Source organism: Phascolarctos cinereus, unplaced genomic scaffold (assembly GCF_003287225.1).
Source record: "Phascolarctos cinereus isolate Bilbo 61053 unplaced genomic scaffold, phaCin_HiC Scaffold_1;HRSCAF=81, whole genome shotgun sequence".
NCBI lineage: Eukaryota > Metazoa > Chordata > Mammalia > Diprotodontia > Phascolarctidae > Phascolarctos > Phascolarctos cinereus.
Genome location: NW_027555514.1, coordinates 238336926 through 238362432, shown reverse-complemented (window position 1 = coordinate 238362432; position 25507 = coordinate 238336926). Strand labels below are relative to the sequence as shown.

General features: G+C 35.9%; 1 protein-coding gene across 1 annotated transcript in view; it reads right to left on the bottom strand.

The window, feature by feature from the left end:
• The window catches only part of TRHDE (thyrotropin releasing hormone degrading enzyme), a 461792-nt gene that overhangs the window by 119228 nt on the left and 317057 nt on the right, over nt 1-25507 (bottom strand). The window contains exons 8-10 of the mRNA XM_020968898.2: nt 24345-24410; nt 23454-23641; nt 12903-12991 (exon numbers count right to left, since the gene is read on the bottom strand). Of these exons, the coding sequence (XP_020824557.1) occupies nt 12903-12991; nt 23454-23641; nt 24345-24410 (343 nt within the window). The remainder of the gene's footprint in view (nt 1-12902; nt 12992-23453; nt 23642-24344; nt 24411-25507) is intronic.

Here is a 25507-nt window from a genome sequence, read left to right as displayed (position 1 = left end):
TGGTATTTAGAAAACTGGTTGCTATTCATTGAGTGTTTCAGTTAGAAGGAGAACTATGGAAAACATTACAAGGAAGGTTGCTTGTACATTCTGAATTTCAGACCTGCTCAATAATCTAGGGATTAACCAAAGACGGGACAGTACATGTAAGAGGTGGCATGATAAAGAAAGAAAACTAGTCTGGCAGTCAGGACACCTATGTTCAAATCCCAAGTATACCACTTATAACTGCAGGTGAATCATTTAACCCCTTTGAGAATCAGCCTCTTCCACTCTAATTAGGGGATAATGATATATGTACTACTTACTTCAAAGGATTGTAGACGTTTATTGCTATACAATTATGAGCTATTTTTTAAAGAGATTTCTGATCGCTTAAAAAAAATGCCCCTTGACCAATTAGCAAAACCACATTTCTTCAGAATTCCTGGTTAGTGTCTTTGGAACCCAAGATTGGAGCTGAAGTACATGTTGTATTCTATACACAAAGTGGTGGGCCAAAGAACTAACATTGGATTTTCAAGGGTAAAGGGCCAACTTCCACAACAAAGGCAGAGACTAGGATGCAATGATGCTGTTTCTGTAGAAAATAATTTCTACCGTTATCCCTTTGAATTAAGGAGTGTAATAATTTTTACAAATGTCAGGACCTTCCTACTGCAGGCTCCAGTGTGGATCCCCTGGAGCTTCCTTAAGGCATTACATTTACATACATACAGTAAGCACTTGTATTTTATGTTTTTCAGTTAGGCCTCAAATGCCGGGAAACTTGTCAAAAGTCACATATCTGCCAGTATTCTGTAGTGTTCAACCTTATGGCTAAAGGCCTATAAATTATGGAGTAATGTATACTCAGCTTCAGATGTCCGTTCTCCTTTGCTGATCTTTTTTTTCACCCACCTCTAGTCACCCCCCTCAAAATCCCAAAGGAGTACTCTATTATTTCCAGTTATAAAACAATGGCCATTTCTATGTTTTACCCTGCAAATTTTATTTTGTTTTCCATTTTGCTCACCACAAGCCATAAAACAACATTTTTTTCTAGCTTTTTTTTTCAATTAAAACTTGATTTAAAATAAAATGCTATCTGCTAATTTTCACCCTTTCATATTTTTTTTCCCATTACAGCACTGGATATCATGTTTTAGGAAAAGAAAATAACTGTAATACTATATACAGTATGGCCCTACAGATAAAAAGCTTATACTGCAACTACCTAGAAAGAAAATATGCAGAAGCTAGGTGGCAGAGTAGATAGACTATTGCTCTTTGGAGTCAGAAAGACCTAAATTCCAACTCTACCTTAGATACTACCTCTGCGATCTTGGGTATTCACTTAACTGCTCAACTTCTGTTTCCTCATCTGTAAAATGAAAGGATGAATTCAATGGTCCTTCCAGCTCTAAATGTATGCTTCTAATAATCTACTAACATGGTTATTAGAGTGTTAACTAGCCATAATTATTCATGGCATTGAATGAAGTATCCCAATTGTTTCAAATGTTTCTTTCTCCGCTATACATGGGTGACTCATTTTCAAAGAATCAGAATGTAATGACTTCACATTAAAATTGGGCTGAATTAATTACATTCTTCTGTGGTGATTTCATAACTACCTCCTACACTTTTAGGTTCAGGATTGTCATTGTGAACCTTAGTCATCATTCCAATTTAGATACTTGGATAAAATTGTTAATAGTGATTCCAGTTGGTAGAATTCAAATCTTCCGGGATTTGAGGTTGGTTATCCACTCTGCCATACTCTTAGACTAGTACAGAGTAATGCTTAATAACTGATTGATTAATACAGCTATTGAAATTATACAAAAATTATTTTTTTCATCCAGAGGAGGAGGAGGAAGAAACTCAAACATAAGAAGATTGTGAACCTTGTCATCTAGATTCCCCAATAAATCCCCCAAGATGTATTGCTGATGGGATAAATTTATGTGACTAAATTGGAGGGAACATATAGGGTATATCTTTCTGAAGCCTCCCCAAAGGTAGAGGCATATATGGAATGGGGAACTCCTAGACTACATTGGACTCTTATCTGATTCCCAAACAACTTTTTGCTGTTGTTCAGTTATTTCTTTTGTCATTTTTCAGTCATGTCTGCCTCTTTGTGACCCCATTTAGGTTTTTCTTGGCAGAGATACTGGAGTGCTTTGCCGTTTCTTTCTCCAGCTCCTTTTACAGACGAGGAAAACAAGGCAAACAGGGTAAAGTGACTTGCCCAGGGTCAGATAGCTAGTAAGTATCCTGAGGCTGGATTTGAATTCAGGTCTTCCTGACTCCAGGCCCAGTGGTCTATACCCTATACCACCCAGCTTTTATTCTTCAGTAAAAGCAGAATTAAGGAAATGAGTCTACAAGACCAAAGGACCAAAACCTAGTAATGCTGACAATTCCTTGCTTTTTAACTATGCAGGCTGACTGAAGCTATGGCAAAAACGAAATTACCGGGTAGCACCTCACAGAAAATGCCTGGGTAAATTCCCATCTAGAACATTCACTGAACTTCATTTTTGCATTAACATTTTCCTTTAAAAGAGTACAAACATAATATATTAAATTAAACATACATTTATTAAGTGGCTACTGTGTTCAAGGCACTGTGCTAGGAACTAGTGACATAAAAACAAAATTTTACAAGTTCCTGTCCTCTGGAAGCTTAGATTCTTTTGGGAGGGGGGATGGTATAGAGTGAGTATACAACATGCACTCAAGTAAGCTCAATGGAGGTTGATCCAGAGAGTTATCTCATCATTTTAATGAGCTCCTTGACTGGCAATGGGCTTGTATGTCATGCAGAGTTACCATATTGGCGTTATTAACTTTCAGGGACTGATGATGCCCCAAGAAGGCTGTCTGGCTGGGACTCAGGAAGATGAACTCTTTTCATGGGAACTACCCATAAAACTGAGCTAGAAGATGGATATGCTCAGGCCTTTTTCACCATCTCTTTGTTCAAAGCATAGACCAAAGCATAGTATATTTGGCCTGAATCCTGCAGGTTGGAGATGTGTAGGAGAGGGAGCCTGGGCTTCATAGTTTCGAGTGAAGGAACACATTGTGCTTACCATGTTAAAATATAGATTTCAGAGCTGGTGTCTAGGCCTAGAGTCAATGGACTTTCCAAGGCAAAAAGATAGCAGCCAGGACAATGATAGAGTTCTTGCAGAATCTACATGGCAGAAGCAAACATCTGCTTGCCCACCCTACCTGGGTATTTTTTTTTTCAAAATCAACCTCCTGAAAAGAGGTAGGGTTATGGGTGTTTTTTTAACTTTCCTAGATTGTATAATCCCAGTCTTCAAGAAAATAACATGGATTTCAGAATCAGCTTTGGGGAGTTGCTTTGAAAGTAATCCTCACCTTAGGAATTAGATGTTCTAGATACAGAAGGTTATTTCATGTGTAGTATCACTTTTAGAGAAAGAAGAGTAATGGTCATGTGATTTCTACCACGAGGAAAAGTAAGGGTCAAACAATGAAACTGAAGGTAAGAAGAAAATAAAAGCTTTTCAGTGAGTTTTGTAAATAACATACATCTAAAAGAAAAGTGGATTGTTCATTCAGCACAACCAAAATCTGTTTTCTTTCTCAGGGGGGGAAGACTCTAAAGATTCTAAACCACAGTCTTGGAGAAACTGGGTAGAACCATATGGCAGGCACCAGAGAGTCATCAGAATGTTGGAGTGTTGTCACAGTGGAAACTTGAGTTCAAAACCTTCCAGGGGAACACCTGTAAGTGTTTTATGTTTTTTCTTCTATATTTATATTTTCTTCATTTTCTGTAAGGTGAAATAAACATTTCTGTCTGTTGTTCATTCACTTTCCAGTCATGTCCAAATATTTTTGTGACCCCATTTGAGGTTTTCTTGGCAAAGATAATGGAGTGGTTTGCCATTTCCTTCTCCAGCTCATTTTATGGATGAGGAAACTAAGGCAAATGAGGTTAAATGACTTGCCTACCTAGTAAATATCTCAGGACAGACTTGAACTCACGAAGATGACTCTTCCTGAACTAGACCTGACCCTTTATCCACTGTACCATCTATCTGCCCCATCTACTCATCCGTAATTGTTTCCTTATACAAATAAAGACTGTATCATCTACTTATATGTAGTTGTTTCCTTGAATGCTTAGATAGTAACTAGAAACCTTGTTGCCTATATTTGTGGTAAACAGACATGAGTTAACCATTAGCTATATGTGCAACTTTGGGAAGGCACATTGAGTGAAAAGAAGAATAATCCTTTTAGGTCAGCTCCCAAGATCAGATCCAGTTCATGTGAACCCAAAGTCTTGGGGGTGGAAGGAAGGCAGGAAGAGGGCATGTGCTATTGGTAATATAGGTAAATAAAAAATATTGTATAAAATTAATACAAAATATTTTCAAGAGAAAAGACTTCTGGGAAGTAGAAGGCATGAATCCTAGACCTAGCATTGTAAAAAATTGGAAAATATTTATATAGAAATTTGCAAACCTCAAAGTGCTATATTAATGCTGGTTTTATTATTTATATCACCTGTAACCTGAGAAAGTTGATCTAGTTGTCATAACAAAGGTCCCACCTCAAACAAATGAGTCTTTATAGCATTATAAAATGTGTCAAAGCAAGCATAAATTATTGTCCCAATTTCTGTGATAATGATTACTGTAAGAACAGTTTGTCTTTTTAAGAACAATATTAAATTAAATTTAATAATTAATAGAAACCTGTAGAAATAACCTTAGATTCTATAACCTCATTTATTTAAAAAAAAATGAGGCAGGGCATAGAAGGAGCAAACAAAATGCCCACCTTTGGGCAGATATGTGATGGCACATATCATAACTCATCCATATCTTCTTATAAATAATGGATTACAGATTTAGAGACAGAAGAGACATTAAAGATAGCAGACTCTAAGCTCCTTCCTTTTACAGATGAACAAACTGACACCCAGAAAATGCAAATGATTTGCCCATGATTTCATGGGGCAGACTGAGGACTTAAATTAAGGTCCTTTGACTCTAGATCCAGAGGTTTTTCCATAGAATCATAGTGCCATGCTAGAGGAAGCAGTGGATTATAAACATCAGAGGATCAACTCAATACAATAGAGATCTTCCCATCATTCTGGGTCTTTTAATTCTCCCAGTTTTACTAGTATATCACTAGATTGTCCAGCAGGGATATATCATAGTCATTGGATGGCCATCTCTCCTCTTTCTCCAGTCTCACATGTTCGATTGTGTCTTTTATGCCACCCCTTTTTACATCATCATTATTAAAATGATATGGCCTCCTTACATTCATCATCTGTCTTGTCATTGTCCTTAGGTAGGCTGCCATTTTGACTTTTCTTAGACTGTAGTCTTCAATGATTTACAGCCCTGCAGCATCACTGAATAAAAAATATTAGTCCCCATGTGAGATTGACAACCTCAGATTTAAGGTATTCACTGGGTCCACACTAAAAATCTAACTCTAGCTCATGAGCTCCAAATCAATGGGATGATCGTGAAATGTTAGGTAGTTGAAGTAGTCATTGGAAGGCAAAGACATTTACTGAAATAACATAGTATGAAGCTCAGTTATATTAGGATACTCAGTTAATCAGTAGCAGAGCCAGGATGTGAATTCAAGTTCTAAGATTCCATTATGCCAATCAGTTGGGACTTCTCTGACATTAAACTGATGTTAAAAGCTTCAGCAGGTAGCCTACTTGCTGTGATTTCATTCACTCATTGTGCTAACGGCCATTCTAAGCATTATGGGCAGGTCACAGTAAAAGTGATGTTAAGACTTAGAAAAATAAAACCAAGTTTCAACCAAGATTGACAAGTATAAAAAGGGCATGTACCAACTTTTTTTTTAATCTGCCATGAGTAAATTGATAAGTAAAATTGAATTGCTACTACTTTTTATTTTCAGGTTCCTGTTGAAAATGAGATTTTGCAGAAACTATTTCTGGAGAGAGGAGGTAACAGCTTTTTAAATATCTTTCCAGTATTGGCTAATTTAGGCTTCTTAGAAAACCTTCAAATGGACCAATGGCAAGGAATGAATTTTACAGAAGTCATTTCCAGTATCCCAGAACTGAGCGTCCAGACTGCCTTCATTATGAAAAGTTGCAAAGTGGCACGTTTCTTGAAGGGGCAATCAGCAGCCGAAACATACTTTTGGAATGTTATTAAGATTGGCATTATGGAGAATGATATTAAGACTTTTACATCAGGAAACAGAGTCATTTGTGTTTTATAAGATACTACATCTTGAATTTCTTAGACAGAAAATGGAGACTGAGAAAGCAACTATAGCTATAGTGGAAAGAAGAGAAAGTGAAATCTCCAGAACACTGTTGGCCAGGAGTAAGTAATGTCAAAAGTGAAAGAGGATAACAACATTGACCTCACAGTGCTGCTGTGAGGGCCAAATGAAACAATGGGCATATAAACACTTGAATACTCTGTAAAGGACTGGCATTACTCTGCAGAGAACATGCTTCATAGATGACTAGCAAATGACACACACTTTCAAAATCTCAGTCTCAAACCTAGAAGTATTTGATAACATATAACACATTTATTCAAACTTTAGGGATGACAATCTATAACATCACACATACACTTATTTAGTTCTGGGAAGGACCTTAGAAGGCATCTATTCCAAAATCCTTAGTTTATATTTGAGGAAATTGAGGCCCAGAGAGGTTAAATGACTTGCTCAAAGTTAACCAAGTAGTAATTGGCAGAGCCAGGACTCAAATTGAGACCCGGCATACTTTTCCAGGGCCATACACGGCATAACTTTTCTGTCCTACTGTGAGAATACAATTGACGCCGCCCTTCCATACAAATGGACTCTTTATAATCATAGAATTTTAGAGCTGGGATTTCCTACTTCTATACAGAAGGGAACTGAAACAGAGAGGGCCAAATTGACTTGTTGAAGGTCACATGGGAAGTATAGCAGTATCGTGTTTCTTAAATCCGAAATATATTCCCTTTAAATTTTTCCAATCCCTTTAACTCATTTGTAGAGGTAATGCAATTAAACAGTCAAGAAATTAGATACTGAATATGTTATATATATATATATATATATATATATATATATATATATATATATATATATATATATATATATATATATATATACACACACACACACACACACATATATGTGTGTGTGTGTGTGTGTGTTTCACTTACTATCAAATTTATGGTAGGAAGGCAACAATGAAACTTTTTTAAATGGTTTGACCTAAATCTACACTTAAGCTTGAAAAATAAAATTTCCCTTTGGAGCTAAAATTATCCACATTTTACCCAACCTGGATTTTCTTTTAAAAGGTTTTTTTTTTAAATTCTTCTCTTCAATAAGGATAATTTATTTTTTAAAATTATCTTAAAAATCCCATTGTTCAAAAATATAATGCTTCAAATAAAATACACATCTCAGTTCAGTTAAAAAAAAAGTTGGCCTTAATTGATTTTCTTAATGAATTCTCACTATTAGAAATGGCCACATTTGATTAAATTTGTTTTTGCCATTGTAATTGATGTGTATAATTTTTCTTTCTCTTTGAATGAGATCTGAAGAATATACAATAATAAAGGAGATTTAAAAAGAACATTCCTTCCTTCATCTTGACTGCTGAAATATCTTCCAACCTTTCTTTTTAAAGAATTTCTCCATGGCATTAATTTTGCCTTTTTGAATTAATTAAAACCATTATTTGTATAAATGACCTACTTTGTTCTTTTCAGAGAAGGTGAGGAGGCAAAAAAAAAGGTACAAGTTTTTCTAAAACTCACTGTAGATTGCTGAGTGTGTGTGTGTGTGTGTGTGTGTGTGTGTGTGTGTGTGTGTGTGTGATGCGATCATAGTGATTGCTCTTAAAACAGGTGAACCTACAGGCAAGACAATATTTCTTCCAATGTTTCTTCTGGATTCCCTCCACCATTAGCCACCAAATCTGGACAGTTTTGGTGATTAACAATTTGAATTTACACCTCAAAGCAGTATCCCCTTTGCTTTGCACTCTATGGAAAGAGTGTTAAACCTGAAATCAGAATGGCCCAGTTTTAAATCCTTCCTAAAACATTTCCTATCTGAGTGAACTCAACACCAACCATTTAACGTCATCTGTACATTAAGGATAATAATACCTCTAGTACCTATACCACACAGATTTGTGGTGAGAATTGAAAAAGGAAATTAAGTAAAGCATGTGACAAACCTCTAAGCCCTATATAATTATTAGCTACACTCAGGAATTATGATTCTGGCAGCTTAGGTAATTCCCATTGTAGAACTCCCTTTCACCAAGATAAGGCTGAAGGCTTAATGGATGGGTCCTAGGGAAGTTGTCTGAGGTGCATAGAAATTAAATTACTAGCCCAGGGCCACAAAGCTAGTCAGTGTCAGAGGCAGGCTTTGAAGGAAGATCATCTTGAATTCAGCATTGTATTGATTGGGGCATATTGCCTTTTTTTTAATAAAAAAAAATTAATGACAGTAATAATGTTATGCTTTCCACTAGGTAATTTTTAAATAGCAAAACTATTCTTCCTATTCCTAGGCAAGATATTTCAAAGGAATATACATTTTTGACACTACATTTCAAAGATGATTCAAAGAACTATTCGGTGATATTTTTCTTCAAATACATTTTTCTACATTCTCAAATAAAATATAAAATATGATAAATATAACATAAATAATAGAATAGAATAACTATGAAAGGGAAATAGCCATTGTTGATCATTCAAAACCACAACCTACTTTTGTTTGCTATGTAAGTCAAACTTTGAGGCTAGTAAATATTCTCTAGATCAAATACTTGGGGAAGGTAATGAGCATAAGATTTTATACCAAAAAATTAATCTAAAAGTAATTCCTGTTGTAGAGCAGAAGGAACAGCTGAACTTAGGAGTCAACATATTTAGACTGAAATCCCAGCTGAGCCATTTAGGAGCTATGCGACCGTGGGCAAATTTCTTAACCTTTCTGAGAATCAGTTTATGTATTTATAAAATAGGGATAATATTTGCCTTCTCTACCTAGGGTTGCTGTGGGGACCCAGTGAGATAATACACCTAAGGAACTTTGCAAACCATCATGTGTTAAACCAATATAGCTACTATTGTTATTAGAGAGGCAACATGGCACAGTGAATAGAGGGCAAGCCTTGGAGTTATATTTATCCAGGCTCAAGATCTGCCTCTTACACGTACCTTATCATGGACAAATCCCTTAATCTCAAGCTAACACTGTAAGATGATAAGTAACAGAAAAATTGTCAATCTGCATCAATGGAGGGAGTTGACACATTAGGAAGTCCATGTACCAAAGAAGTCAGAGGTACAAACCCCTCCCCAAATAAAAACAAACAAAAATGTTATTCTTGATAAAGGAATTCCTTGAGAATTTGATTCTCAGAACCAAAAGGAGAGGAAAATAAGAAAGAATAACTAAAAGAATCAAACTCTTTTAGAGGTCCCTGACTCTTTTCAGGTCAAGGTTCTGTGCTGGACATGTCTCAACTTCTGCAGCCCTCTTTCTCCTACTCTCTTCATTAATTTTCCAATGGGAAAATCTACCTTTATTTTCAACTACTGACCTAATTCAAGCTGTTTAGGGGAATTTATACTAAGAGATATCTTTGAAAGGCATTTGATCTACTTAAAAAAAAAACAAGCTTCTTATTGGTCATTTCAGTACAAACCAAGAAAACTACCCAGAAAACACCTAATCAAAGAAAACACTCAGTTTTGATTGGTAATCACAGTATACATACAACCTTGATTCAACACATTAGATTTTGATGGCAAGCTCTTAAAAATAAATCAAAGATAATAATCTAATAAATATTCTATTTAAATAGAATAATACTAAATATGTGTGTGTATATATACATATATATGTATGTATGTATGTATGTGTGTATGTATGTATGTATGTATACATGTATATTATGTATATGGCTTAGAAACAATATGGTGTAGTAGCTATAGGGCTGCCATTAGAGATCTGAGTTTAAGACCTGCCTCTTGACACATATTTATTTTGTGACTCTGGACACATAAACTCTCAGTATTCCAGGCAACTCACTAAGACTAGAAGTTACTAATTAGTTGCCCATCTACTCTGGTAGAAGGATAACACTATAAGATTTACAAAATCTTGTGTGATTAAGTGATTTACAAATCACTTTATACACAATGTGTCATATAATCCTCAAACAATGCTTTGAAGAAGTTCTATAGGCATCATTATTACCATTTTACAGATGGGGAACCTGAGGGTTAAGGTTTTCATTACACTAATCAATGCTGGTTCTACTTTATCTAGTCTAAGAGAGAGTTATAAGGAGCTTTGAACTGGGGCAGGCCTCTCGTCACTTTTCAGAATAGGTATGTACATACTTTTTACAGAATACATGTTCAATATTTGTTGAGTAAATGTAACATTTATTTGCATCTCTACCAAAAAGCCACTCCTCAGTCTTCTTCCTGGACCATTATCCATATAATATCACCTAACTGTGGGTGTCCCCCAAAATTCTATCCTAAGTCCTCTCTCTTCTCCCTCTTTACTCTCTTTTAGTAATCTCAACAGTTCCCACGAGTTTAACAATCATTAATGTGAAAATGACTCATCACTCCCTTAAGCTTCAGGGCTGACACACTAATGGACATTTCAAACTAGATATTTTAAAGGCATCTCAAATTCAACCACTCTAAAACTAAATGTATTATAATTTTCTTAAACATTCACCTATTGCAAACATCACTATTTTTGTCAAGGGCTCCATCACCTTCTCAGTATCCAAGTTTTAAAACTCTAGAATTAACCTGGACTCCTCACTGTCTCTCACCATATATATTTCATTGCCAAACCTTGCCTTTTAATCAACAATATCTAGTGCATCCAATCCCTTTCTCACTAATCACCCAACTACCACCCTAGTCCTGGTTTATCTTCACTTCACTCCATCCTCCACAATGTTGCCAAAGTGATTTTACCTTAAAGCCTGATCTGAGGCCTGTCCTCAATAAACTCCTTTGTTTTGTATTGTCTCTAGGATATAATTTAAATCTCTCTGTTTAATTATTAAAACTCAAAACAACTTGGACCCAATCTATCTTTCTAGCCTCACTGAACATTAGTCCCCTTCCTGAATTCTGCCATCTAGCCAAACTGGCCTTATCTCTGTAAATCAAAATGGATACTCTTCTCCTATCTCTGTGTCTGTGCACTGTTAGCTGGCCCCCTATGACTGGTAAGTGTTCCTTTTACCTCAATGAGGCCTTCTTTCCCTTTAAGGCATGACTCAGTGAACGTTTTCTACGCGAAATCTTCCCAGATCCCCCCAACTACTAATACCCTCCCTCCCAAAGTACCTTGAATCTAACTACAATTTATAAATGTGCACTGATTCACTTGACATTTATGCTGTGCAAACTGTCATATGTCCTTATCTCTCACATTAAGATATAAGCTCTTTTTGAATAGGGACTGTTTCATCGGTTGTATATAGCTGGTGTACATAACCACCTTGTCTGGCACATAGTAAGCATTTAATAAAAACCAACTGATTGATTGGTCTGTGGTCATACAGCCAATATCAGAGGTCTAATTTGAATTTGCACTTCCTAACTTCTAGGCAAGCATGCTTTCCACTTGATCATTTCACTATTTAAAAGCCCAGATCCAAAAACTCAAATAGATTTAACAGCCAATATGTTGCATTTAAGCATTTCATACAGTGTATGCATCTATATTTTATAATACATGACCACCTGTAGAAAATACAGCAAGATGAGCTAAACCAGTTGGATCACAACAGTTTATGCTTTAGGTAGCAGGCATAAACATTGATTTTTCTTTAAACTATCCTTTGATATTTTTTTCCCTTTCATAAAGAATGGCAAATTTGAACATACTAAGAGGTGCAGGGCTTTTTTCCACCTGAACTAAGCACAGAAATACATCAAGTCAGGTTCACGTTACGTTATGCAAGACTTTGGTTACACACAAGAAATATCTTTGTCATAGTGAATTGGAATGGTTTGTTAATAGCTTTTGCCATTATCTTTAAAATATTAAAAATAGAAAATGAATTCTTATCTTTCTAGAAGAAATGGTTTAGGTCTATCAATAGGGAGGATGTCGGACTAAATCATTTCTCAAGGTCCCTCAGGTTGCTATGAAGATGTGACAGTATGAGTAAAATTCCCCATATCATATTTAAACAGATAGTCCTTGAGTACTTCAGTAGCAGGAGACTGGCATAGGATGGGGTAAGTGCATTCCAGCTTTTAGGACATTATTGTACTGATAATGACCACAGTGACAGCAGAGCTATAATTTTAAATTGATCTTGGAATCATGGAATTAATACATTTTAAAAGTTGTGTTTGAATGCTAGAAATATTTTTATTTGGTCTTTACCTAAAAATTAAGTTTACTTAACAATGGCAGAGAGAATGGACTTGTGACTTAAATTATGTAGAAAACTCCCCTCCCAGTGGAAAAATTCCCTATATTCTTGCAAATTAGCAAGGTAAACCTTTGAAGTTAAGTGATTTGCCTCAGGCCATCTTAGTATTCTTCTTGATTCCAAGGTCCACCCTCCATCTGACTACCTGATGCTCCCTCTCATGTACACTCAACACATTTATTGATTTAAAAAGTCTCTCTTTAAGGAGATTTTTCATCTTTCCCTCTAATTTAGTGGACAAAGATGGTTTCCTTCCTTTCTCTCACCTTTTAAAACTTGTTGTCTTCCCCTTATTTTCCTGATACTTGGCCCCACATTCCTAGCACCTAAGTTGCTATCCGTCATCAAACCTAGAAAAACAGTTCACACACAAACCCACAGAGAAGGATATCTTTACCTGATTTGTTAGACACCCATATAATTGTCTCTGATGAGATATGGCTCCTATTTCCTACTACAATGGTTAATGGGATCTGCCATAAGTAACTGCAAAATAAAGGATATATGTTAAGAATACAACAGAATTTGTGTTAAAAACAGAAGATACAAAAGGAATTCATGCATGTTACAAGAACTAAGTCCAAAAGATCAAAAGACTATTTCTGGAAGACTAATATGATATGTCTCTGCTGGAGGCCTCAATGTGGTATGCTTCTGGGGTCTCAAAGGTAAGTTATGCCAGTACATCACAGGTGATTAGCCAGGTTTTATTGAGTTGAAAAAGTCTTAAGTAAAGGCCCAGGGATGGATTGTATATGTCGCTAAATTTTACAAAAGTCAGGGATTTATTTTTATTTTGTGTTCTTTGGGTTCCGTTTCTTTGTGTTAACAGCAACTTCAAAAATGTTCACTCTAAGCCAGGTCTTCACGTGAGAGATAGTATGGTGTAATGGAATGGCTGTTCAACTTAGAAGTGAGAGATGCATAGGCTCAATCCTTACCCTACCACTTGTGAATACCAAGTCACTTAACTTATTTGGACCTCAGTTTCCTCCTCTGTAAAATGGGTACCTTCCTCAGAAGATTACAGTAAAGCTAAAATGAGATCAGGTATTAGAAGGTTCTTTGCAACTCTGAAAGCCTACATCACTCAAGAATATACTGATAATTGCTTTGTAACCAGTTCTCTGAACATATATGTGATACTCTTAAGTATTCTTCATCACTTTCTGAAGTTTAGACAATCAGCAAAACAAGAAATCAAGCCCTGCTTTGCATCATTTGCTGATTACCAAGGTATACTGAAAATCCAACAGCCGATATCCCAACCCACTCCTTCATGGATGTAGAAGGCCCACAGATGTTATACATTAGACATTTTCAGATTTTTTTCTACGTATTGATTAGTTATGTTGATTTTTTCCTCCCTAAAAATGCTATTTATCATATGGGCTAGCTCTCTATGGAGGATATCCCTCTAAAAGGGATACTGGGGATAGCTATGATGATGTAAAAAACAGAAGATACCAATAAAAATTTCCTTCTTTTCAAAAAAAAATTAACTGATTCTTATGAGCTGGGATGAGCTAGCGACAGCATATCCCCAACATGAGAGTCAGCCATTATTACAATCTGAATTGATGGGGACTAGACCTACAATGATGAAACTACAGAACCTTCAGGTAGGCAATAAAACATGGTAGTAGCATGCTAATTTTAAAACCAAGGTTAATTTTTAAGAAGTCAAAAAACAAAACAAAACAATGAAGGCATCTACCTTGTGAATGATGGATTTACATTTTACAACAGCACAAATGAGCTAACTTTAGTTCCACGAGCTTGATCAATACCATGTGTCACTCAGTTCCATTCAAATATTGGAATACACCAGAAACAGAAATGAGTTCCTCATCCAGATTGCTGTTTAGAATTCACTTATTGTCTCTCCGTATCAAGAGATTAGTTAACACTGATTCTATAAAGTTTCAATCTTCCTTATTAATTATTGCTCATAACAATTCCGAGAGAAGGGTATTATCTCTATTTTGCAGATGAATAGTGGCATAGAAGTTAAAGTCACTTACATAATGTTACTTAATAAAGATGAACATAAAACCCGAAGCATCATATTCCCCACCTTCTAGATCAAAAATCCATTAGCCACATTTTGTCCTTCATCTTGAGGCATAGCCATATCACCTTTGTGGAAAACTATAGCAATTTAATGAAATGCATTGGTAATCTTGACAATGATGCATGTTGGTTTATAACATGTATTAACTATGACCATTTCCACCATACATTTGTTTGCTTCTTCATTAGACCATTAATCTTCCATATTGAAAAAATCTTAGCACTATGAGGCCAATTTCTGGTTGTGTTTAAGGGGAAAAAAACTGATTTCAGAAATAAAGAAAGGATCACACTATATTTTTAACAATAGGAAAAGCCCTTAGAAAATTAGGTGACCTAGAAAAGCCTAAAGTGAATAGGTCAAATCTTTTCATGATGAATATGGGTAAGGCACAATGAAAATGTTGTTCTGTTTGTTTTGCTTTGCTTTTAAAGGAGGTTTTCTAGGCCCCCAATAAAGGGTCATTTTTGTTTGTTTATTTGTTTGTTGAGTGAGGCAATCCGGGTTAAGTGACTTGCTCAGGGTCACACAGCTGGTAAGTGTTATGGGGTCATTTTTTAAAAGCCATATATAATACAATGATATCTTAGCACTATAAAAAAAAAAGTCAAGTTATATCTTTAGAGCAATTTTTCAGAGGTATAGCCCAGGCGAAGGGGTGGAAAACTTGTGGCCTGGAGACATGTGGCCAGTTAGGTGTGGCCCAATAGGATTTGACCCATGCTGCCATTCAGGATCCCATTCTCCTAAACAAATGAAAAAAAATGGGTTTCTATGCTAAAAGCTCAAACAAAACATTGTAGCAAGACTCATTATAATTCTCCACCCTTACTTTCACTGCAGGAAGTCAAAACGGAAAGTTTTAAAGTCAGGATTCTAAAATAATATCCTTTATTAGCAAAAGTTGCCTGGGGCAGCAAGGTGGCCCAGTAGATAGAGCACTGGGCCTGGAGTCAGGAAGACTCATCTTTGTAAGTTCAACTCTGACTTCAGACACTTAATAGCTGTGTGACCCTGGGCAAGTCATTTAACCCTGTTTACCTCAGTTTCTCATCTGTAAAATAAGCTAGAGGAGGAAATGACAAACCACCCCAGTATCTTTGCCAAGTAAACCCCAAATGGGGTCACAAAGAGTCAGACATGACTGAAAATGATTGAACAACACTCAGTGCCTACTATGTATAGGATGTTGGACGAAATAAAGGGAGCATTAAGAATAAAACAGTATTATACTTAATGCTGCACATTATGATGCATCAATGACATCTACTGATCCTAAAACTGTAACAGCCAAGGGTCATGTCTCTTTTTTTTTAGTGTTTCCCTAAGCACCTTAGACAGTAGAGGTACCCCTGGGTATCTAGTAAGTATCAGGGACTAACTGTAAGCAAAGCAAGAGAAAGGATACTTCATAAGTGTTACTTTTAAGACTTGTTTGACCTTTGCCTTTTTCTAAAAATAATGCTTTCTCCGTAACATATTTATGCAAATTGTTTTATAATTAAATAACTGGTTAATTGAACAATTGACTCAGATTCACTAGAGAATTCCCAAACCAACAACTCTTAGCAGGACTACAGGCTAAGGTAAAATGATGGTAAATTTGTAGTCAAAGTGAATTTTTTTTTCAGAAAGAAGATGGGAAAAGGTGGAAACTTGCTCTCTAATGCAAATAAGTTAATGGCACATAACTTATATTCACAGAGCATTATCTGGGGGCATTCAGAGGTTAAATGACCACAAAATAGGATGGAAATGGAGGGTATAAAAATTAGGGGTAGAATCTGAAGCCAACTCTTCTTGGCTTCAAGACTAGGCCATGTTGTGTCCAAGGTAGGCATCTTGTGGGCTACGAAAAGAACTTAAATTTAGGATTCAGTCCAATTTTGGTCAGTAAGATCACAGCTAAAGGTACACTTCTGTACTCATTATCTACCTCACTAATACCAAGTTTCTCCCAAACTCTACAGGAAATTGTTAGTATAAGGAAGTAATGGAAAGATAAATGGGAGTCTATGCAAAGTTGCAATACAAAGAAAAGCATAGTTATTTTTGAAGTGCCACGCAAATGCCTCCTAGGCTCACTGACCTAGAAGGGACCTAACAGAGATCCTCTAGCTTAACAGATTCATTCTGCAGAGAAGGAAACTGAATTTCATTGAAGGAAGTAACTGGTACAAGGTCACATAGGTAGTAAATGATGGGACCAGTATGCAGGTAAGGGTCTTCTGGTGCTGAATGCTAGCTGCTCCCTACCATACCATATTACCTCCAAAAGGCTTTTATTTCATTGCAATTACCATTCACATAATAAGGCCGTTAAGGAAATATCATTGAGTCCTTTCATTCTGTGTCCACATAAGCTGTTATTCCAGTAAATAACTAAATTAAAGAGATTATAATAAAAATTGGCAGGTTCTTCTCTTCTAGGTTCCAACAATACTGCCCAAATCACAGAGGGAAAACGAGATTTTTAACCATACCTGTGCGTTGTTTACAGCAACTACCTTATAATTTAAGGATGCTTTCTAAACAGGAGACATTGCATCAAGTAGCTGTTCAGATGCAAATCAGTTAATTATACAGTATTTGGGATTATATAAATTCAGGGATTGTAAGTGTTTTAAAGTACACATTTTGTATCATATGATTTCTAACATTAACACTGTATGGGTCCCACGGGCACATGTAGACCATTATATGCTTTCCTCAAGGACAGATTTCAAGACTGTAAGTTAGCAAGCATATCCAGATTCTGCATGCATATGTTCTTGAAGGGCTGAATGTTTGAGGGACACAAAACTGTGTTTTTCCAATTTTTTAATGCAACAATTATTTTTTTTTCACAAGATCCATTTTAAAAATCAATGACTACATGGCAATTATGTCCTTCGTTATCACAGCTTAAAAGGCCGGAGGACCCTAAAGACAGCTGAGTGAAGATGCCTGGGTAGTGCGCAGTGAAAGTCAGCCTAAAACAACACTGGATTATGTTGAAAAGGAGATTAACTTCTGAAAATGGATTATAATTTTGCATCTTCAATCCTGCATGAATATTAGTGGCTCCATTTTATGTGTTAAATAAAGAAATTCAATATACCCAAAGATTTGTTTCTAATTTACTATTCTACCCAGAAAAATCACTAGATGATTGTATTTATGCATGTGTTAGACTTTGATTTAGATAACAGATCAATACATGTGTCATTGAAGACTTTTAAACAAAGTACACTCTGACAACAGTCTGAAATTTCTTGAATGTAAGCACAAACTCCTAAAAAAAAGTGAGATAGATTTGAATGAAACCTTATGAAAGACTCTGTGAAAATGGCCCAGAAATTTCAGCTGTCTATGACTGATATTATAGTCTTTGGACAGAAAGAACGTGATGAGTAGAATTCTTAGACTATAGGACTTAAAGAAGTCCTTCCAATAATCTTACAGCTACATGACTTAATAGCTTGCTATTTGTATTACTATCATCATTTTAAAGAAAGAAGCCTAAAACAAAGAACTCAACATCCCAAACATTTGGTTCACATGCCTCCATGCCATATTTAGTAATTGAACCATCCTTTCCAGACTTGTCTTAGCACTGGCCTAACCCCATGCTCAGGATGCATACCCTTTTCACTTCTCTCTCTAGTAATCCATTGTTTCCTGAACAGACCCAAAGCAATTGCTACTGCCTTTGGTGAACTCTCCCTGATCTTCCAATCATTAATCATCAGGTTATCTTTAATTTCCTTTCCTTTTTACATAACATATCTACTCTGTTGAATGAGATTTCCCAGAGGTCAGGGACTATATTTTATTTTTATCTTTGTGTGTTCAGCACGTAGGACATCGTCTTGGAAAATAAACGCTTATTGTATTGTATTGTATTGTCTCATACGTGGAAGGTGCTTAAAAGGACCATAGATTTAGAGTTGGAAGAGATATTAGAGGCCACCAAATCCAACTCTCCCCTTTTACAGATAAGGAAACCAAGGCTTGAAAGACAGAAAGTGATTTGTTGAATGTAATGCAGCTAATCAATGTCTGCAGCAGGATTTGAGTGAGGGTTTCCTGATTTTTAAGCCCAGAGCTCTATCTATGTATAACATCTATCCACTGTCAATCATAAATCATAAATGTTTGTTGAATTGAATTAAATAACTTCATCAATTTTTGTTTTTGTTTTGCAGAAGTAGGAGATTATGGGTATAGGACATTGCATAGAATGCTAGATATGGATGAGGTACTGGTTTGCTTTGCTGGACTATTTACTTTCTTTTATTTTGTCACAAGGGAAAAAATTAGAAAATTAAGGTAATAGAAAAATATAATATGTTAATAAAATGAAGAAAATGAAAAAAGAAAATAATTAAATTTATCATAGAAAAAGTTAATATTGTGCACTTTTTTTTAGAAGACATACCTCATTAATAAGCTTATCCCTATTAGTTGGGGAAATAAGAAGATAGAATGAACTATACTACTTGGTTCAAGATGCATACACAATTTGCAGTATTTCTGGAAGATAGGGGAAGTTAATTTTAGTGCAAAATCAATTCCTAACATTGTATATTAAAGATCCAGGAGATTATACAGAGAGGGGAAAAATTGATTCTGAGTCATAATTAATCATGTATATTGTTAGAATGTGAGCAGCCTGTTTTCTAAATATCCAGTGTGTCCATGAACGGAACTACCTAATCTCATGTTAAATTCCTGACTACAAGATACATGAATGAAAGCACTGGTCTTGGAGTGAAAAGGTCTGGTTCCAGCACTAGCTATTTGATTCTGGAAGTCTTCTATCAGTTTATAGATCTAAAGGTATTTATTTCATGTAAATGTATTTATGTATCTGTATCTCCTCTTAGATTAGAACATAAGCTCTTTGACTACAGAAAGTTTCATTTTTGTCTTTTTGTTTCTAGCGCCTACCTAGCACAATACTTGACACATAGTAAGGTCTTTAAAAATGCTGGTTGATTGGTTGCATATGCAAGCAACCTTCTATTGCATACCAGCTGTTGCATGAACTCTAAGAGGAAGCTCACCACCCACTGGAGAAGTCCATTCCATTTTCGGATAGCTCTAATTGTTAGGAAGTCACAGCCCTGCTTTGCCCCAGCTCCTCCACCAGCACCCCGCCCCCACCCCAGCTTCCATTTCAAGCCTAAATCTGCTTCCTTGAAGCTTTCACCCACTGTTCCTGGTTCTGCCTTTTAGGTACAACCTAGAGAGTAAGCTAATCTATGTTCTCTAAGACAGCTATTGTATCAGAGATGGTTTGAAAACTGTACCTATGTTCCAATGTAGGGATGTAAGAGGGAATGTTATGGGGATAATTAACAATGGGGAGGCAGGGAGTTTTCCAAAGCTGTTATCTAAATGCCAAGTAGTTTAGTCCCACCTTACCAACACTGGTTACTAATCTAATCCAGACTCTGAATAGCAGGGACTTGACAAGGCCGGTCATTTTTTTGTAAGTTCTTTCAAATTGTCCAAATATAAAGAGGTAATTGGCTTTTTATTATTTTTAACTTGTGGAATTAATTATTAATTTATGGAATAAAATGAGTATTTCTGTAACATGGTATAATTTAATTTTTATTTTATTTTTTAGGCAATTAGGGTTAAGTGACTTGCTCAGGGTCATACAGCTAGTAAGTAACAAGTGTTTGGTCTGAGGCCAGATTTGAACACAGGTCCTCCTGACTTCAGGGCTGGTGCTCTATCCACTGTACCACCTAGTTGCTCCCAACATGGTATAATATTTTAAAAACAGATAACTGTGTGTGAAACTGCAAGTCTATTATAAACTGTTACTTAGAAAATGTAAAAGTGCAAAATTTTCTTCTTAAGCCAATGACATCAGGAATTTCAAGTATGGTTCTTTCACCTTTCTAGTGAATGGTATCTATTCAACAAAGATGGAACACCATTTATGCACAGATTCAACACAGCACCTGCCTTGAAAGATCTCATGAAGGAAAGGAAGATAATAAAGATGGACTCACAGAATAATGATACAAAAGACTGCAAGATAATTACAAAAGACAGGTTCAAAATTTTCTATAGAGATAACTTCCAGCTGGAGCAGCAGAGCATTGAAACATGAGCACATGGACATGCCGTCTTCCAATGCCATGGCTTTTCACTGGCTGTCCTCCTCTCTGCCTTGTAGCTTCCTTGATTTCCTTTAAGCCTCAGATTAAATCTATCTTCTGCAAGAGGCCATTCTCTCTGCCCCTCTCCAATCTCTACCCTAAACACTGCCATTGTAGTGCCTTCCCTTCAAGATCTGTATGTTTAGCTGTTTGCACATTGACTCCCTCATTGGAACGTAAGCTCCTTGAGGACAGATAAAGTATACCTGCCTTTCTTTGCAACATGCTTAACACAGAACCTGGCACATAGGAAGGGCTTAATAAATGCTCGTTGACTTAACAATTGAAAGACTTCTTGAAAGAGACATCATCTGAGTCAGGTCTTGAAGGACTTCAATGTCTAGAAATTGGTGAAAAGTCTATTCCAGAGATGGGGGAATGGATAAGCAAGAACATGGAAATAATTTCTTCTACATGTAGTCCTTCCTGATCCTTCCAAGTGCTACTTTCCTCCCTCAAAACTACCTTATATTTAAATACTTTGTATGTATTTATATTTATTCTCTGTATGCTTATGTATGTGGATGTGTTATCTCTTTCATTAGAAATAAGTTCCTTGAGAGTAAGTATTGTTTTATTCATTATATTTGGATAAAGTTTGGCAGAACAAAAAACAATTGCAATAGACAGTAACTGCAACTTTTATCTAATTTTATACCCTAGGAGCTTTTACATGATGCACAGAGAATTCATCAATATTATCCAAGAGATCTCAAACCATTTGATCAAATGTGACCCAGAAGCTGCATTCCTACTCCTTAGGATGATTCTCACAAAACAAACTTGGGCCATGGAAACAGTCAAATAGTCCAGAGAAGGGACATCCAGGAAGAGAAGATCAAAGGAAAGTACTGCATTTTTAAGCCTCAGTTCAGGCTACATACTAATAACAATGATCAGGGTAAATAATGAGGCAGGAGTGCAGGCAGTCAGGCAAGATTGAAAGATTAGGCAGGTATCAAAGATCAGAGCTGGCAATAGCTCAGGGAGAGAGAAGGACAATTAGAGTAATATTAGTCAGAAGGCAGGCAAAGATTCTGAATGATGTATCTCCACTTAGAGGACTGCTGGCCAGAAATTCTTTGGTACTGAACTGAACTTTTGCCTCAGCAAGAGAATTGGTATGCTTTTCCTTTGGTGTAGAGACCGATCTCCAAGCACAGTGACCCTGAGAACTACAGATGAGAGTGGATAGAGGGATCTGCGTGGCAGAGCCTCACAGTAAAAGCATTCAGAAAGCCTTGTACAGAAGCATGTCTAATCTGTATACTTTGCTTCCTGTGAACAACTTGTTGAAGTCTGATCTATTTGGACAATGATTTAAGACCTGCTTCTTTTCTAAGTCTTCTTCCAAATACAGACGCAAGAAAACAACCATGAATCTCTTGATTGCTTGTGCTTATACAGCCAATCTTGGAGCTAGCTGACTAGGAATGCTTTTCATTTTTCTTATAGATAATAAATTATATTTAATGTGTACTCCAAGTCTCCAAGCTATGGATAGTTCTTAATTTTCAAAGAAAAAGGGATGGATAATCTAATCTAAGCACTTTATTTTATACCTAAATTTCAATCATTTTTCTCATCAAATCTGTTTGCCAGGGCTATTTAGAAGTAGCAGAATTGAGTGGTCTGGCCATTAACTTATCTTTCCTTTCAAATATTGACTTTTAAAATTATCACTGGACCAAATGGCATAAAGGGTAAAGAGGAGAATTAAACAACAGGACTACCTACAAACTAAATAATCAATCCTTAAATACTCCAGAGTTTCACATTTTAAAAGGAGGTAAGGAGAAGGAACAAGTATTTATTAAGAGCCTACTACATGTCAGACACTATACTAAACACTTTACAAATATCTCATTTTATCTTCGTGACAACCCAGAGAGGTAGTGCTATTATTATCCCTATTTTACAGTTGAGGAAACTGAGGTAGATAGATGTTAAGTGACTTGCCCAGGTTCATAAAGGTAGTAAGCATCTAGGGCTAGATTTGAACTCAGGTCTTCTTGACTCCAGGCCCTGTACTCTAACCACTGTGTCACTTAGTTGACTTTCAAAGTAAAATCATTTAAGTGTATCACTAAATTATTGTATATGCAATTTCCATTAACAACAAAAGTAGAGAAAAATATCATCATTCAATATGAAGCAGTTATATTACTTATGTCATTTTGAAAGAAGCTTGATATAATTAGAAAGGAAACCTTTTTTTGTTCAATGTGATTTGTTCAAGGTTCAATTTTAAAGGTCTTTTCCCCTTCACTTTTGTAATTCGTGGTATGATTTCTAAGTAGTTCAGCAAACTTATTTGCATCCAAGAGATGCTAAATTTTGTGCTATTGTAAATAAAAATAATAAGCATTCACATAGTGCTTTAAGGTTCATAAAGCGTTTTACAAATGTTAATTTTATATTTGAAAAGTCACATATACTGAATTGCTAGAATGTGATGATTTGAATCCACTATTCATTGGTCACACGACCAACTGAACTGAGAAAGCTAAACGAAACTAAAAATGAAATCATTATATACATAAGGAAATGAAACTATACAAAATTATAATTCCAGTGATAAGATCTTAGGGCTGCCATATTGATTCTTCTAAAAGAATTAGCTTCAATAGTCATGTTAAAAGACAAGTAAAAAACAAAGCAAGACACAGATTCAACTTTCAAAACATTCAATTCTTTCAAAAAGACTTAATACCTGTTGTTTCCAAACTCAGTGGTCTTGACTCTAGCCCTGCTGTCATAAATAAAATGTTGCTGGGTAATGCCTATCATATTGTGAACTGTTCCATTTCCCAAGATGGTGATGACAGGATAACCCATCTGGAGAGTCCATTGATCCATTACTTCTTGAATATTTACATATTTTCCATTCTTTCTTAAAGCCTATAAAAACCAAGATTTAAAAAGCTAATTTATTAAAGCAATATTAACAATTAGCCATTGTTAAATGTTTACCTTTACAAAGTACACTTGAAATTCAAAATCAGTGATGCCAACATGTATGAGTAAAATTAATTTCCTTTAACCTAAGGGAAGGCTTTCTGCCCATCTCAGGCATAAAATGACTTTGTGAACGTTAATGTTTTAATGTAATGGAAGATAAAACAGAAATTTTATTGTTGGAGCAAGGAGGACCTAGAGTTTCACTGTTAAGTAACTTCAGTCTGTCTAATAGAGCCTGAAACATTTGCCACTCACATATAGGATTGTGTCCGATTTTGAAACTTCCAACAGTTTTGCCTTTAATATGACAGGTACTTCCATACCAAAATCCCATTTCAATGGAAATATGGTCACCTTGATGGCAAAGGTAACTATATTACTGTGGGTATTTTGAGTACAGAGGGCATGGGTAGCATTAAGTGTCCTGGCCAGAGGTCATTTACATAGTAAACAAACAATAAAGTCTGCCTCAGGAAAAGGGAAGCAGAAACAGTAAAGGGTACTAGCAGTCCAATTAAAATTATATAGCAGCGTCTCTCCTTAACATCACACACACACACACACACACACACACACACACACACACACACACACAAGAATACAAAGGGAAGGTCTGGTACGCCATAAGCAAAATATACTTTACCTCTGACAGTGTATCCCACAGATCATTTCTGGCTGCATTGCCATATTTATGAATGGTTAAATAATCCTAAAAGAATATAAATCAGTAATTACAATTCACAGTCCAAATAATTACTGACTCAACAACTGAAACTCATTTCTGAATTTGATTAACTATCTCCATTTGTAGGAATTGCATTAATACAAAGAGGGAGACACTGAGATACTGATGATACTTTCTAAAGAGATTAAAATTACCAATTAAAATGTTACTGAGATTCACCTATACCATGGTTTAAATTAATTCATCACATAATACTAATTGTTTAAAAAAATGTGGGCAAGGAAGACCATAATTTCTTCTAGACACATTAGCCTGCTTACTATTCTCCACATACCACATTTTACCTGCCATTTTTCTCCCTTTGTACAAGCTGTCCCCTGTTGCTGGTATGCATTCCTTCCTCGCATCTAATTCATAGACTTCAAAGCCCAAACCAAGGGCCAGCTCCTACAGAAAACTTACCAAAACACATGCAATATGCACTTTATTACATTCCAGGCACTGTGCCAAGCTACCCTGAAACTCCACTTTGCTAATGCCTTTCTGTCAGAAATTACCTTGTATATATTTGTATTTAATCATCTATATACATGCAATCATCCCTCCACTTCCCCCAATAGAATATAAACTACTTAAGGGCCAGGGATTTCTTAGATTTTGTTTTGCTTTTGTTTTGTTTTTCTTTGCATCCTCAATACCTAATAGAATGCCTGGCATGTGATAGGTTCCTCATAAATGCTTCTGGAATTAAAGGGAATTTAATTTGCCAGAGCTTAGTGCAGTCCTGGCACATAGTAGGCTCCTAATAAATGTTTATTGACTAATTCCTAAAAGAAAAAATCCCTAGTGAAATCTCTTCCTTTGTTGCAGTGGGTCAACCTATAGCTGATGTAAGGAACCTGTTGGCTCTATAGAAAAACTGCATCTGCTCTGAAATCCTTAAGGGAAAAATAAAGAGCCCATCTGCCTCTCATCTTGAAGCTTCAGAGAAAAGTATTTTCCTTAGTAGAACGGAGAAGAGAGAACTCAATCATCTGCAATATATTAAAATATTTTTCTTTATGAGACATTAACAGATATCTATATCCCCAGGAAATGGGGAAGCTAAGACGAAATAGCAT